Genomic DNA, 16,461 nt, shown 5'->3' on the forward strand with positions numbered 1-16,461 from the left:
CATGCTGGGCATGTTTGAGGGTAATCATCTTCCTGATACTTGTTTAGCCTCAGTGAAGTTGAGTCAAGTTGTTTTAATGGCCATGGAGAAAATTCTCACATTCGGAGATGAGTCCTCATAGTCAAACCTTTTCTTTTTAATTCTCTCAATCCTTGAGATAACCTGATAAACTTTGTCAGAGAAAAAATCTCCCTCTCTCTTTTGCATTCTGAAAGGGAGTCCAAAATAAAATGATGCTTAAGCCAAAGAATAGACTTTTGAGTCATCTAGGGGGAGCAGGAGCTTCAGTGGTTCATCTCAAATCCTATGGCGAATTCAACAGACATGGAAGACAGAGTGTGACACTCCTATAAATCCTGGGCAACCATCACACAAACTTACATTTACATCCAGATGCACTGCAAAAAGTACATATGATTGAGCTCATTACTTAATTTCCCCAAGTTCCTCAGCGGTGGAACATGAGAAGTAGACATAAGATAATGCCAGCAAAGGTTCTATGAAGAGGGTTTGCTCTTCTTTTCCACAAACGACAGAAGTGACTTTCCCTTTCGTTTTTCCCATGTAAGCTTTCTGAATTTTGATATGCCCTGTGCTCCTTTCCTAATAGAGAGGATCGTGAGGGTGGAAAATCTAAACTAGCCACAAAGACCCAACTTCTTTATATTTAAATTTGTCCTATAGAAAAAGAAACATTGATGGAGGGATACCCATTCAAACAGCTGCACAACTGCATTCTGGAGAGATGGGTCTTGTTGTCTGGGATCCAGCCAGACTGAAGAAAACAAATCCTCCAGCAAGTAAATGGCTTGCTTATCCATCATTACTGTGGGCATTTCATGCCTTATTGCAGCAGTTTTTTTTTTTTTTGGTCAGTTATGGGGCTTGAAATTGGGGGCCTGGGCACTGTTCCTGAACTCTTCAGCTCAAGGCTAGCACTCTACTATTTGAGCTACAGAGATACTTCCAGTTTTCAGGTGGTTAATTGGAGATGAGTTTCACAGATTTTTATGCCCGGGCTGACTTTGAACCATGATTCTCAGATCTCATCCTCCTGAGTAGCTAGGATTACAGGCGTGAACCCCTGGTACCCAGCTGCAGCAGCGTCTTTTATGTAAGATTTGGCTTTCTAGGTCACATTCTCTTCAGCTCTAAGTCCAGTCATGCTTAAATGTGAAGTGAGTGGACAATCCATTGTGGTGATCCCTTAAGGGATTACTTTTGCCATAATATAGGCCCTGCTTACCTGGTTTTTTTTTTTGTCATTTTAATGTCCTTTGAATTAAAGTGCTGACTCTATAAGAGATCCCCAGTAAAAGGCCAAGATTCTTTAGATAGGTGACAACTCCTTTTCTAGCCATTGGTACATAAAAAGCAATCACATAGTATTCATAGATAGGAGAATAGAAGCAAACAACTGTTTATTGGGAAAACAAACTTCTCAGTCTTACAGCTCAAAAGTGTTCAAAGATAGTGGGCTACACAGAGAGCATTAAAAATGAAGTGGAGCCTGTGTTCTCTTGGACAGTTGTGGAGCCTGTGTTCTCTTGGACAGTTGTCCCATCTGAAGACATTCACATGCAAGACTTTGGGAGAATGCCAGACTACCAAACTAAAATGTGGCTAGCTAAAATGGCTGAAGTTCCATCAGCTTACCCTCTGACAGGCATAGGGAAGGCCTATAGTGGAGTGATAGGGAGTGAGATGTCATAGAGAGACCAGCTAGATGTGGATGCAGATAGATCCACAGGATCTAGTGACAGAGCAGAGAGCAGGAGCACGCACGTTTCACGCCTACACTCAAGTAACACACCCATGGCCAGTGGAAATCTCCAAAACATAAGGTCAGTCTTACAAATCAGATACATGAGAGCCAAAATCTTGTGAGAACTTAATAGGTCACAAACAATTGAACATCCGTGTCTACACAACTGTCCTAACAAGCTAATCTGAGTGTCACACAATCTAGCCTCTCACCTGCACCTCTCCCCCCCCCTTTTTTTTTCTGTGGGTCCTGGGACTTAAACTTAGGGACTGAACACTGTCCCTGAATGTTTTTTGCTCAAGGCTAGTTCACTACCACTTGAGCCTCTGCTCCACTTCTAGCTTTTTGGATAGATTAGTGGAGGTAAGAGTCTCACAGACTTTGTTTGTCCCGGCTGGCTTTAACCTGCAATTCTCAGGTCTCAGCCTAAGATCTAGGATCACCATAGTTAGGATTTTAAGCAGGGGCCATTGGTGCCTGGCTTCTCCCCACTTTTTGACTAATTTCATGTGGAAATTCACCTAGAAACAGAACTCAGAATAAAAGCTGAGTATAGCCAGTCTACTGTTAGGGCTGGTTCTTAGGTGCCTTCAGTCCATGGGCAAAACTTGCTTCCTGAGCAACATCTGGGCTGCTGTGGAGTGAAGGCTGAGATGGCCTTTCCTCCAGATGTGTTTGGTCTTGGAGCAGGGCTTATTTGAATCAGCCCCAACTGGGCTGTCAGCAGTATCTCTGCTGCTGAATATAATGCAACTACTCCTATTAATATTTAGAAACCCATAGTATTATTAACTTACATGAAGTTGAAAACTACCTGATCAAATCCATAGACTGGCTGAGCTAGTTACCAGTCCGGCGCCATCTGAGAGACAAAAAAAATTACATATTGGCACAATGGGGCCAGTCTTGGACAGTAAAAATTGTCATGTCTATCTTTCCCAGATTGTGTTGTCTTGTATTGTTACACATTAATTATTACAACCATATGGTTGGACGGCATCTGGAAGTAGGCGTGACTTTTTTTTTTTAACAAAATTTCAGGCAGGCAGAAGCTTCCCTGCTGGATTCTCTTGAGTTCTGCTTAACTTGACTCTTAGGTTAATGAATGACTTCAAATGAGCCCAAGGAATAGGATTGTTCTATATAAGGATGCATTATCCCCGCTCCCCACCCAAAAAAGACCATTAAAGTTTCTACATTTTAAATTAGATACCAAGTGTGTTCTTTAGAAGACACTTTAGAATCTAGGTGTTTAGTCCATTAAGTTTGCTTGCATGTTAGTAACACTGAGAATATCATTTACACATAAACATGTCTTTCTTTGACCTCTCTCCATTCAAATGGTGTTATCAGCCTGGGCACTTATGGTTCACACCTGTAATCCTAGCTACTCAGGAGGTTGAGATCTGAGGATCGAGCTTCAAAGTCATCCCAGGCAGGAAAGCCGATGAGACTTAACCGCCAGAAAACTGGAGTGGCACTGTGATAAAGAACTAGCCTTGAGCAAACAGAGCTCAGGGATAGCACCCCAGCCCTGGATTCAAGCCCTCCGACTGATAAAAAAATAAATTAAAATAAAATGATGGCATCAAAAAGAATAAACTAGTACTTTGGTGACAAAAAAGTAAACATGAGCTGGGCGCAGTGGCTCTCGCCTGTAATGCTAGCCACCCAGGAAGCTGAAATCAGAGGATTGTGGTTCAAAGCCAGCCTGGGCACTGAAGTCCATAAGACTGTTTTATTTTTGTTTTTTGTTTTGTTTTTCCATAAGACTCTTATCTCCAGTTGACCACTAGAAAACTGGAAGTGGATCAAGGGGTAGGGTGGTAGCTTTGAACTGAAGAGCTCAAGGACAGTGCCTAGGCCCAGAGTTCAAGCCCCATGACCAACTAAACAAACAAACAAACAAGCAAACAAACAAATGAATGAATGAATAAATGTGAGAAATGGATAGGTTGAGGCCAAGGGGACCTTACTGATATCCCTAAAGTCATATGGAAGCAATGACTACCTGAATATGTTTCTGTGCATGCTTGCTTGCACACATGTGCCTGCACAGGAGTATGTCTGCACAAAGGGTCTTGAAGTTTGTCTTACTGAATGGTGAGAAACTAGTTCATTAATGTCTTAAGAGAGAGTGGCCTGAACTTCGTCTCTGATTGTAGGGCTCCATCTGACACTTTTGAGTTGGACTTTGCTGGACAAAATTATATGGGAATAAAGTTGATTGCCATTACTATTTTCCAGGGGTGGAAAATAAATAGCCCTTTAATGTCTTAAAAAAAGCCTTTGATAATTTTAAAAATTGTTCTCTAGGTCTACGTTGTTTTTATTTTTTTTCAGTATGACTATATATATGTGAACATGTGTCTGCCTGTTTTAGTTTGTTGACCTAGAAAACTTCTGCATCTGTATCATCTAAAATATTCTCTAGTTGCTGACAAAACTGACTAATAAATTTATTATTTGATTTTGGATTTTTGCTCATTGAGCTGCCTGCCTGGTACAAGCATACAAATGAATATGGATTCCACTAAACTCTATCTCTGCACATGAATGTTTTTCATTTCAAAATACCTATCGGATCAGCTAAAAGATGAATGTTAATTTTATTGTTGGGGTGATGTACAAAGGGTTACAGTTAACATTCATCAGATAGTGGGTACATTACTTCTTGAATATTGTTACTCCTTCCCATGTTTTTCTCCCCCCACCCCCTTCCACTCAACTTGTTTTTCCCTTAACTTCCTTTTTCAAATAAGCAAATAAACAAATACAATACACCAGGTACCAAAGTCAGATACAGTAACTGCATGAGATAAACCAAAAGGGGAAAAGAAGAGAGAAGAAATAGCACATTCACAAAGTACATTAAGAACAACAATCACAAAGATAAATCTCTTGTTTCCATATCCCAGCGTTCATTTCACTTGGCCTCATCCTATGTGGACATATGTACATAGCTTTTTTTTTCCTTTTTCTTTTGTCGATCATGGGACTTGAACTCTGGACATGGGCACTGCCCCTGAGCTCTTTAGCTCAAGGCTACCACCCTACCCCTTGAGCCATAGTGCTACTTCTGGTTTTCTGGTGATTAATTGGAGCTAAGAGTTTCACAGACTTTAGTGCCTAGGCTGGCTTTGAACTGCAATCCTCAGATCTCAGCCTCCTGAGTAGTTAGGATTACAGGCATGAGCCAACTACGTCCAGCATGTATATAGCTTTTGAACTAGGTGAATCCTAGACATGTACTAATTGTTATAAATGAGGGAAACCATGGAATCTATGTTTCTTTGGGTCTGGCTTACTTCACTTATGATTTTTTTCCAACTGTTTCCATTTCCTTACAAATGGGGCAATGTCATTCTTTCTGATGGCAGCGTAGAATTCCATGGTGTAAATATACCACATCTTCATGATCCATTCATCTAATGAGGGGCATCTGGGTTGGTTCCATAGCTTAGCTATGGTGAATAGTGCTGCAATAAACATGGTTGTGCTGATAGCTATAGTATGGCCATGTTTCTGGACATTTGGGTAATTGTAGAGGAGTGGGATTGTCTTATGTTTAGTCTTTTGAGGAACCAACATACTGCTTTCTATAGTGGTTGAATGAGTTTACACACCTACCAACAGTGTAGTAGTGATCCCTCCTGGCCATGTCCCCACCAGCATCTGCTGTTATTAGATTTCTTGATAATGGCTAGTCTAGCTGAGGTGAAGTGAAATCTCAAAGTTGTTTTGATTTGCATTTCTTTGATGGCCAGAGATGTTGAGCATTTTTTCATGTGTATATTGGTCATTCTTATTTCCTCTTCAGAGAAGTGCCTCTTTAAGCCTTTGGCCCATCTTTTAATGGGATGGTTGTTTCTTTGAGGATTTGTTTTTGAGAGATTTAATTTCTTGAGTTGTAGGTATATTTTAGATATAAGACCCTTGTCTGTTGTAGGCCTAGTAAAGCTCTTCTGCCACTCTGTGGGTTATTTATCTTGCTGGCTATGTCCTTTGCCATACAGAAGCTCTGCAGTTTAATGCAGTCCCATTTGTCCAAACTGTCTTTGATTTGTTGTGTTTCTGGGCCTTTATTAAGAAAGTTTCAACCCATGCCAAGGAGCCCAAGTGAGTCTCCCATTTCTTCTTGTAAAATTTTCAGAGTATCTGCTTTTACCTCAAGGTCTTAAATTCACTCAGAGTTGATTCTGCTGCAGGGAGACAGATAAGGATCCGACTTTAGTTTTCTACATGTGTTCAGCCAGTTCTGCCAGCACCATTTGTTGAAGAGGCTGTCTTTCTTCCAGCCAGTATTCTTTGCCATAAGTCTGTGGGATGATTTCTGCGTCTTCAGTTCTATTTTATTGGTCCTCAGGCCTGTTTTGTGTCAGTGCCAAGCTGTTTTTATTACTATAGCTTCGTAGTAGAGTTTGAAGTTCGGTATTGATTTTCCTCCAGCTCTACTCTTTCTGCTAAGGATTGCTTTTGCTATTGGGATCTTTAATTATTCCATTTAAATTTTTGGATTTCTTCCTCTATTTGGTTAAAGAATTACATTGGCATATTGATGGTTATTGGATTGAATTTGTAGATAGAATGTTAATATTAATTTTTTTAGTGTGTCAGTGCTGGAGTTTGAACTCTGATCCTGGGCACTATCCCTGAACTTGTTTTGCTCAAGGATAGCACTCATTTGAAACACAACTCCCCTTTTAGATTCATTTTTTTGCAAGTTAATTGGAAATAAGAGTCTCATGTCCTTTCCTATTCGGGCTGTCTTTGAACTGCAGTCCTGAATCTCAGCTTCCTCAGTGGCTAGGATTACAGGTCTGAGTTACTGGCACTCAGCTAAAAGTTGATTTTGTGAAAAATGGGTGATGGATGAGCAGCCATGGCACCATGGATTAGGAGAAAACTCATTCAGTACCCACTTCCCTTTGTGTTTAAACTAGAGTTGGCCTAAAACATTGTACATGAGGTATTCCTGATAGAGGAAAAAAAACATTGGAAAAAGATGTTGCATGAAAAATACTGTCATTAAAATGGTTGAAAGCATATGAAAAGTGAGTGGATTCAAGTTCCAAGACAACTCACATAAGCATTCCCTGAAGTGTCCGAGGGTGTATATTTGTATTCAGCTTAAGTCAACTTTCCCAGGAAACTAACAAGACAAAGTTGTGTACAGGGACACCCTCTCTTCGCCAGTCCATAAAATGGCTCACATCTGGCATAGTGCTTTATGTAGATTTAATGGGTAACTTTTTTTTTTCAAATCTTCCCCCCTGGTAATAAAGTGAATGCCACAAATATTATCTGAAATGTTCATAGGAAAACTGTAATTGTAATCCTTTGCCCTGTAGACACTTTCAGCTTCCTCCCTGCCTTCCTTTGATTACTGTTTGCTGGCCCTGGCAGGCTGCACAGATTCTCAGGTTACCAGAGGCCACCTTTTCCTGCCTTCCCCTGGCCTTGCTCTGTGTGAGGCCATGTCACCTAAAACTCACTGGATATTAGGCAGGAACAGCTCTGCGGGTTCTGTCAGGTAGTGTCTCCATCTCCCACACAGCCACTGTCTGAAAACATTAAAGAAAAATGTTAAGAATTGGGGTGGGGAAGAGTGAAGCTTGTTCAGCTTTCCTGGTAAGTTTCAGACTAACAATTATGAAGTTAATGACAAATAATGTAGGTTATCTCGTCTCTCATCAGATCTACAGGAATGTGCTTTTCTCTTCAGCTACAGCTGAGTGGGTTCCACTTCCCCAGAGAATGGCTTAGAAGTAAGATGTTCAAAACCTTAGAATATGAAGGAGGCTTCAAGTTCAGCTGAAGTTCAGCCACAAAGCCAGAGCAGAGATGTAATATAGAATATCTTGCCAATTTAATGGTATTAATTTCCCCCACATCCCTTTCAGTTGTTCACTGTGTGTACTCTGGCCTCTATGCCTGCCTATTTTTTTCTAATTTTACTTTATTAATGAAACCTTTTGATTCTTTGACATGAATATCTTTATTTATGACCCACACCATTGAGTTTACTAATATGCTCCATTAAATCCAGGGTTGGGCTCACATTTTCCATATGGAATTTTAATGCATTCACAATACTCATTGTTAAAAAATAACTTTCCATTTTTCAACTAAAAATACCGTATTTAATTAACCTTTCAAATAAATAAACATATAAAAATAGCAAAATAAAATTATTTTGAGTGTCGTGAAAGTTATTGCTTTTTAGACCTTAATCTTCTGGGTAGTTTTAAACTCATCTTTCAGGTGTTAGACTTTGACACAGCCTAAGTAAAGGAAAAACAACTACTGATTTTGATAAAAATATAGTCAAATTGGCATAATTTAGGTGGGGCCAGGAGTTCGGCCTAGTGGTAGAGTGCTTGCCTAGCATGCATAAAGACCTGGGTTGGATTCCTTGGTATCACAAACATAGAAAAAGCCGGAAGGGGTGCTGTGATTCAAGTGGTAGAGCTCCAGCCTTGAGAAAGTCCAGGTTCCAAGGTTCAAGCCCCAGGACTGGTAATCAATCAATGCCAAAGCAAATAAAATCTATCTCAAATAATATAAAACTTCGAGTGCCTTGGAGTTGCTCCCTGAATATGTGGAGATTCAGATATTAACAGATTCTATTTCAGTGCCCAGGCCCTGAGTTTAAGCCCGAGGACTGGCAGGAAAAAAAAAAAAAGGGCAGGCTGATTATAAAACAAACATATGTGTCATGTCATAATTTAATTCCATCAACAATGTATCAAGGTAATTTGTTTCTATTTCAATGTCCCCTGCTGCTACTAAAGAGGTGTCAAACGGTTTGTAACTGTACACACATTTCTTGAATTTTGTACTATTTTATTGAATTAGATCTTTTGCATAAATTAGTGAGACTCTTTCTCTAATTGAATTACAATATCTAACTTTATTTTACTCTTCTATTTCTCAAAATCTGAATGTCTGCATTTCTCATTCAGGACTAAGGCCCATTTATGTGGCTTCTGTCTAATCCTTGCATCTCTAAAGCCACCTCCCTCTAACCTCATCCTCTGCCTCTTGCTGCCCTTACAGACTACTTTAATCATTCCATTGCTCCCCATTTCTTGCCACCTTTTCTGAGCTCTTCCTCTATGGATTGTCCAGTTTTCCATTGGACCAATAATCTCTCACCTTCTGAATGAGATAGCTCTATCCTATAAGTCACAAACAAATCTTTCTTTTAAAATCTGTATTGTAAAGAAGGTATACAGAGGGGTTACAGTTACCTAAGTCCAGTATTGAGCACATTTCTTTTGGAACAGTATCATCTCTTCCCTCACTCTCCTAGCCTCCCTCCTCCACAAGTTGTCAAGTTCATTTTCAACATAGTGTCTAGTGAGTACCACCACTGTGTTAGTTCACCCTCGATCCCGTCATTTCCGTGCTTCCCTTTCCCTTCCCCTCAAACAGCAAAACTTACATACAAGAAAAAGGTGCAGACATTTTTTTTTCAAAAATCAACAGCAAAAGGGAGAAAAAGGCCCACAAAAAGTAAAAACCTTCTATACATCACAAATGGTTCTTTGACTAGACTTATGTCTTGACTCTTTTTGTTTCTTTTACCAACTCTTAAAACCTTTCTTCCTTGATCGAATTTTAACTCCCAACTATTTATTTGTCATCCTTACCAATCCATTAGAACTAAACTCTTCAAAGTCACTGGTATATAATATGTTGCTAACTAAATTTACTGTAATCAAGCATTACTTATTAGAGCATTTGCCAGAAAGGGTAATGCCATTCTTTCTGGAAATGAGAATAAATGGATTCCCAGGACTTAGAATGAAATCTTTTCTCTGTTCAATTGTAATTTCCTTTGTCTCCAAGATCCTTAATAGACATTCTACAAAAAATATTTCTCTGTAGTCCTTTTGGGTATACCTCTGGTTTCTCTGTTTTAAACATTTTCTGTGCTCTTTAGCTCACTTGTATTTATTGCAATATTCACCCATTGGAAGGTTTTATTTGGTGAAGTAGGGTTGTTACTGGGATTTTGAGTTCTGTCCCTCAGTTTTTTCACCCAAGGCTTTTGCTTTATCACTTGAACCATACCTCCACTTCTAGTGTTTTGGTGATGGATTTGAAACAAGTCTCTTGGACTGTGATCCTCAGAGTTCAGCCTTTTGAGTAGCTATGGTTACAGACATGAGCCATCAGTGCCCCCATTGAAGTTTTAGTTCTATTAAACTACTTAATTCTGTTAAAGACAGTGGTGGGAGGGGCTTTACTAAGCCCCTTTGTTTCTTCTTCCTACTTTATGCTGGGGAAGGTTCATTAATCCATCATATTTCTTAAAATACTTTTATTTCTTCTCTTAATTTTCAGTTATACCTCTTTGCATCTGTTTTGTACTAATGGCTATAAGTTAATTATAGGCGTTAAAATAAGCATTTTTCACTTGTATTCAAAACTATTTCAAGGAAAATGCAAAGAAAACAAGCATCTTGACATTTTGTGCTCTTGTTTGACAAGTAATACACATATATACTATGACTATTGTCTTTTGTTATATTTTTAAAGCCCATTATGAAAAGAAATTCATACAAAAATTAGAAATATCTGGACATTTTTATAGTTTATTGACTTGTTTGCATTTATACTGTTCCTATTCTTTCTTACACAGTCAGATTTCTGATATTTTTAACATTTAGAGTTTCTTGTAATTTTTTTGTAGAATAAGTTTGTCAGGAATGAATTGTCTCACCTTTTTGTTTGGCAAAATATGTCTTGATTTCTTCTTCACATTTGAATTTAGAATTTTTAATCAATATGGTATTATATTTGGGGAGTTGGGTCTTTCCTTTCTCTTCTGTATGCTTAGATTTGTTTTTTGTTTTGCTTTCTGGCATTGCTTTCTTTTTCTGATGAGAAATTACTTGGAATTCCTAATACACTTTGTATAGAGATTTTAATTCTGTACTATCACTCAATCTTTTTTTTCTCTGTGTCATTCTTTCTTTACCTTTTTGACTACAAATATATACATGTATATACCACTTGATATTTTCTACTTTTTCTCACTGTTTAAATTTTTCCATCTTTGGAATAGTTTTAAAATTTTTACTATTAGATTTTCATGTTTATTTTTTGTATTTAGTATGGGCTTTTCCTAAAAGACCTATCAAATTGATATTTCATCATGTTTTTAGTTCTTCCCATTGGTCTCTCTCCTTAAAAAAATAATATATATATATATGCATACATATAAGCTGGAATTTCCTATACTTTCATACATGCTTTCTGTCTTGTCACACTTTAACATATTCAATGTAATTAATTTTAGATTTAAATAAAAAATAATTATATTAAAATAAACATTGTAAAGCCCTGATAAATGTCTATGTCAATAGTAGATAGCTTATTCTCTTGGTCTGGTAATTTTTTTTTTCCGGTTTTGGGACTTGGACTCAGGGCCTGGGCACTGCCACTGAACCTTATCATTCAAGCCTAGAACTCTTTCATTTTGAGGCACAATTGTGCCTCTGGAATTGACTTCCCAGGCTGGCTTCGAACTGTGATCTCAGACTTCTAAGTAACTAGGTTTATAGGCATAAGCCGCTGGCCTCTAGCTTGTTCTGATGATATTTTGTATTGTATCTGTTGATGGTAGGTACATATGTGTGTGTGTGTGTGTGTGTGTGTGTGTGTGTGTGTGTGTGTGTGGAGGGGGTTCCTGAACTTGAACACAGGGTCTAGTTGCTGTCCCTGAGCTCCTTTTGCTGAAGGCTAATATCCTACCTACCACTTCAGCCACAGCTCTACTTCTGGCTTTTTATGGTATTTTGTTAGACATAAGAGTCTCATGGTCTTTCCTGTCCAGGCTGGCTTCAAATCATGATCTTCAGATGTCAGCCTCCTGAGTGCTGGAGATTTATAATTCCTCTCGGAATTATAAGCATGAGCCACTGGTGCCACGTTGTGCTTTGTAATTTTGATTGAATACTGGATATCATGTGTAACAGAATAGTGTATTTTGAGATAAAGTATACCTACACTCAGAAATGCCATATTGCCTTTTCTGCCAGGCTGTCACTATAAGTGGTTTATCGATGTCATCTGTACTTCCAATACCAATATAGAGACTTCTGGTCGATTCTTTTTTTTAAAAATTGTATTTTAGGGGCTGGGAGTTTGACCTATTGTAGAGTGCTTGCCTAGCATGCACGAAGACCCAGGTTCAACTCCTCTATGTATGTACCACATACATAGAAAAAAGCTGGAAGTGGTGCAGAGGCTCAAGTGGTAGAGCTCTGGCCTTGAGAAAGTCCAAGGACAGCGCTCAGGCCCTGAGTTCAAGCCCAGGACTGGCAAAAAAATTGTATTTTATCGTCAGGGTGATGTATAGAGGGGTTACAGTTACATTATCAAGTGGTGGGTACATAACTTCTTAAACATTGAAACCTCTTCCCATGTTTTTCTCACATTTCCCTTTCTCCTTTCCCTTGGTTGATTCTCCATTTCCTTCCAAACTAACAACCACTCATATAACATAGTTTAGTAGTCTCTTAATTGCCAGAAAGGTTAATTTCAACACTTGGGTTGATTTTGTTTAAGTCATATTAAGTTTCAAACTAGTTTTTATATGTTATAATTTTAAAAATACAATTTCCAAATACAAATGTTAATGGATATTTTCTATTATTCTTAGTCAACAATGATAAGACGTCCACCAACTGTTGTTTGTTACATCTGTGGTCGTGAATATGGAACAAAATCTATCAGTATCCATGAGCCACAATGTCTGAAGAAATGGCACAACGAAAACAACCTGCTGCCTAAAGAACTAAGGAGACCAGAACCCAAAAAAATAGAAATCAGGACCATCACTGGTAAGTTCCTCATTAAAAAGACTTTTGTATATCATGGGACCTGTCTACATATATGTAGAGGGATATTTGCTCAAACATTTAAAATCAACGTTTACTGCCTTGGCCATAGCCAAATAGGAAGCACCAGTTCTGGAATCCTGTTGAGTAGCATTGTCAGACATACACCATAGAGACACTGTACTCTGGCACCATGAACCTGGACAGCCCCCTGGCGTTCACTGTATTTTCCAGAATTTACTTTCCTCTATGATCAAGCACAATACTTTAGAAACATGAAGTTTATCTAAAACCTTTGGAGACAGATATCCAGGGTAATTGTGCTGATGCTCAGATAGCAGAAGTACCAAACTGATATTACTAAGGCCCACTTAGCTTAGTGATAAAATTGGAATAAATCGATTAATGTATGAAAAAGCAGGAAGGTAGGAACTATGCTGAGCTCTCTCTAAAAGAAGCAGCAGTTTCTCAGTTCCAGCTGGTGTTATCATTAAGAAAGTTGGGGTCCAAAGCAGGAAGATATTTCAATAACAGAAAGGAAACTGGAAATCCAGACATCTGTGTAAAATATCCAGACTTAAGAACTTTTTTTTTCAATGAACAATTTGTAAAGAACTACAAGCCAAATGAAACTGGAACTATGTTGTCACTTTGTCACAGTGTCTTGTGCTTACTCATATGGAGTGCAATGGTTAAGAGAATAGTTAAGGGCCAGGAGTTTGGCTTGTCTATCATGCAGGAAGACCGGGGTTTGATTCCTTGGTACCACATACATAGAAGAAAAAAAAAAGGCCAGAAGTGGTGCTGTGGCTCAAATGGCAGAGACTTGGCATTGAGAAAGCCCAAGGACTGTAAAAAGGAAAGAGAGAGAGAGAGAGAGAGAGAGAGAGAGAGAGAGAGAGAGAGAGAGAGAGAGAGAGAAATAAAAGAATGTCAGCTAGTGAAAATAATCACTAAGAGATTTTTTTGCCATTCACTCGCAGATTCACTTATCACATTTCTAGCACTGACCTTTTCTCAGTTTACTTCATTCCTTCAGAGGAGATTTGAAAAGGAATAGCTTTCAATTCCTTCATACTTGATTAGCAGCCACAGTGACCATGGAGATATAGGGTGTCATTAGTCCAAGGCACTCTTCTTACAGATCCCATCCTAGGAGTTAATGAATCTAGATTTCCACAAGAACGCTCTAGAAGCTCCACCAGTCAGTCCTTGAGAAGACTGAGACTCGCACACAAATGGAAAAAGAACCCAAGATGAAAACTGTAACTGAAATTAGAGCAGTTGCCCATTGAGCTTGCTTACCTTTTCTTTCTGAAAGTGTCTGTCTACTGTAGGCAACTGAATGTCATTCGGGTTCAATGTAGTCATAGAGTTCAAGTCTAGATTCAAGGCTTTGGGACCAAATATTTAGAAATGTGATGAATCACCCTCAAATGGGGACTATTCCAGTGCTTTTGAAACCACATTAAAACTCATATGAATAATTTAAAAATACGTGCTGTTGTTTCTTCAACAGATTTTCAAAATATTCAAAACACAATACACAGGGTGCTGGTGGCTCACATCTGTAATCCTAGCTACTTAAGAGGCTGAGATCTGAGGATTGTGATTCAAAGCCAGCAGAAGGAAAGCTTTGGCTCAAGTGGTGCAGTGCTAGCCTTGAGTAAAAAAAGTTCAGGGACAGGTCCAGGCACTGAGTTCAAGCCCCAAAAGCAGCACACACACACACACACACACACACACACACACACACACACACACACACACACACACATTTATAACCTACATCAAATGTGATCTTTGCTTTATCCAAAGGATAAAGTTGGACAAGGCTTTAATTTTCATGCCTATCGCTGTTGGGCACTGGTAGTTCATGCCTATAATCCTTCAATCTCACTGAAATTGGAGGGTCTTGGTTCAAATCGGACAGTGCAAAAGTCTGAGACACTTATCTCCAGTGAGCCAGAAAAATGGTGCATGGATCAAGTGGTAGACTATAGACTGGAGTGAAAAAGCTAAGGGACATCCTCAGGCCCTGGGTTCAAACGCTCAGTACCAGTACCCCACAGAAAAATTCCCATGGGAAAGGAAAATGAACTGAAGGCAGACATGTTAAGAATCTAAGGTTTGTTATGGTTGTATGAACTATTTGATGAAAATCACATGAGAAATGCTGAGACTTTCTAAAGTAATCTAGGCTTTGCCAATGATAAAAACTAAGCAATATGGTTTTGAGTGCTTCATTACATTTGGGGGGGCCTATTTGGGGTGATTCTAAGACATAGTTAATTCTATGTTCTCATTCTATTTAAATAAAGCTTATTAAAATAAGCTGTTTCTCTAAAATAAATCCATATGGCTTTTCCCCATGCTCTACCAAAGAAAATTATACATTTCTCAGCTGCCTGCTCTGTTTTCCTAAGAACACTTCTTTTCATCAGATTAACTCTTCTGTTTGCATTCTTTATTTTAATTACATAAAGAATCTCAGCGTTCACAGCCATGAAGAGATGGTAAATTTTTAGGACATAATTCATCTCAAATTTACTCTCAACTGTCAGTTGTGGCCTCTGAAAACATTCCATTGAAGGATTACAGAGGAGGAAAATAACAAATACATGTTCTTTCCCCATTATAAGCTTAAATTTAGAGTCAACTGAAAGGAAGCCAACAGTTATATTTGCAAGATAATATATAAGCAAAGATGTTAATAATTAGTGAAGAATGCATGTCAAAACACATAAAACTCCATTTTAAAGTCCAAAGACTAAAGACTCTGCTTCAAAGCTCACTTGACTCAATCCCTGAAAGAGAGAGAGGCACTTTTTTATTTACTTATTTACCTATTTACTTTGGACAAAAGTCATATGATTTATTTAAAATCTCAGCCAACAGGTATTTCCTGAAAATAGTTTATTTAAAAAAAAAAGGTTCTGAGGAATGAAAACTAATCTAATCTACCTTTCCTCCCCCTACTTTCATTTTCCTCTTTCTTTCTCTGTCTCTGCCTCTTTTTCTCTTTGTCTCTCTTCCTCTATCTCCCTCCTTGCCTTTGTCTGTCTGTCTGTCTGTCTGTCTGTCTGTCTGTCTGTCTGTCTGTCTGCGTCTCTCTGCAGCCAAAGGGTTCTACGATCTCGATGCCCTAAATGAAGCAGCTTGGACAAGTGCCCAGAGCCAGCTAGTTGCCTGCAACATTTGTGGGCGGACCTTCCTGCCAGACAGACTCATTGTTCACCAGCGATCATGTAAACCCAAGGCTGCCAAGTAAAGCCCTTGTCTCTCCACTGGAATCAATCTCTTTGAACCGTCATCAGAAAACGGAGATGGGGAGAATCCCCATCTCCCCCACTCCCTCCGTGCTTTGATGACAAGCCTGTTTGCCCATCCTTAGGCCCCAGATTGAACAAGCAGTTGCATGTGGTTAGGGCACACTAGGGAACTTTTCACACTTGTTCGTCAGGCAGAATTTCAAGCGGCCTGCTTCTTATCAGAGCTGGAAATTTTGTCCAAAGGAAATTTCTGAGCCAATTGTTGGCTTCTCCCATCCCCCACTGCCCTTTCCTGAGCAAAAGTTTTGAACCCCACGATTTCCAGCGCACTGAAGAGAGACGGTGGGAAGTAAATCTCAGTCCGTTTCTTCTTGTACCATTGTTTTCTGACCTAGGGTGCTTTCTGAGTTATGCATTGAAAAGTTTCTTTTCTCTAAGATCAGGAAAGACATTTTAAGATTTATTGAGGACAGAACAGGGACCCTTGTTGACTCCTGGTCTCTGTTTTTTTTTTTTTTTTTTTTTTTGTACCAAGTGATGTTACAAAGATTTCCTGAGGAGGGCAGGCTTG

The 16,461-nt window shown here is 38.9% G+C and overlaps 2 protein-coding genes and 1 long non-coding RNA gene across 3 annotated transcripts in view; 2 read left to right on the forward strand and 1 right to left on the reverse strand.

Moving 5' to 3' along the window:
* The window catches only part of Znf474 (zinc finger protein 474), a 47,967-nt gene extending 35,442 nt beyond the window's left edge, over positions 1-12,525 (forward strand). Inside the window, exon 3 of the mRNA XM_090340064.1 lies at positions 12,441-12,525. Within this exon, the coding sequence (XP_090196190.1) occupies positions 12,441-12,450 (10 nt within the window). The 3' untranslated portion in view covers positions 12,451-12,525. The remainder of the gene's footprint in view (positions 1-12,440) is intronic.
* The window catches only part of LOC150057320 (uncharacterized), a 33,143-nt gene continuing 23,683 nt past the window's right edge, over positions 7,002-16,461 (reverse strand). Inside the window, exon 3 of the long non-coding RNA XR_016536815.1 lies at positions 7,002-7,329. This is a non-coding gene — a long non-coding RNA (uncharacterized LOC150057320). The remainder of the gene's footprint in view (positions 7,330-16,461) is intronic.
* Znf475 (zinc finger protein 475) lies at positions 12,447-15,905 on the forward strand. Its single transcript, XM_090340066.1, has 2 exons — positions 12,447-12,621; positions 15,738-15,905. The coding sequence occupies exons 1-2, from the start codon at positions 12,447-12,449 to the stop codon at positions 15,887-15,889; spliced, it is 327 nt and encodes a 108-aa protein (XP_090196192.1). The 3' UTR covers positions 15,890-15,905.

Source organism: Megascapheus bottae, chromosome 10 (genome assembly GCF_031878675.1).
Source record: "Megascapheus bottae isolate mThoBot1 chromosome 10, mThoBot2.hap1, whole genome shotgun sequence".
Classification (NCBI taxonomy): Eukaryota; Metazoa; Chordata; class Mammalia; order Rodentia; family Geomyidae; genus Megascapheus; species Megascapheus bottae.

What these genes read in the sequence shown, in the direction of transcription:
- Znf475 (XM_090340066.1), top strand. Translation starts at nt 12,447, where the DNA reads ATGATAAGACGTCCACCAACTGTTGTTTGTTACATCTGTGGTCGTGAA. An exon ending in AGAAATCAGGACCATCACTG is followed by an intron (nt 12,622 to 15,737) that starts GTAAGTTCCTCA and finishes GTCTCTCTGCAG; the next exon opens with CCAAAGGGTTCTACGATCTC.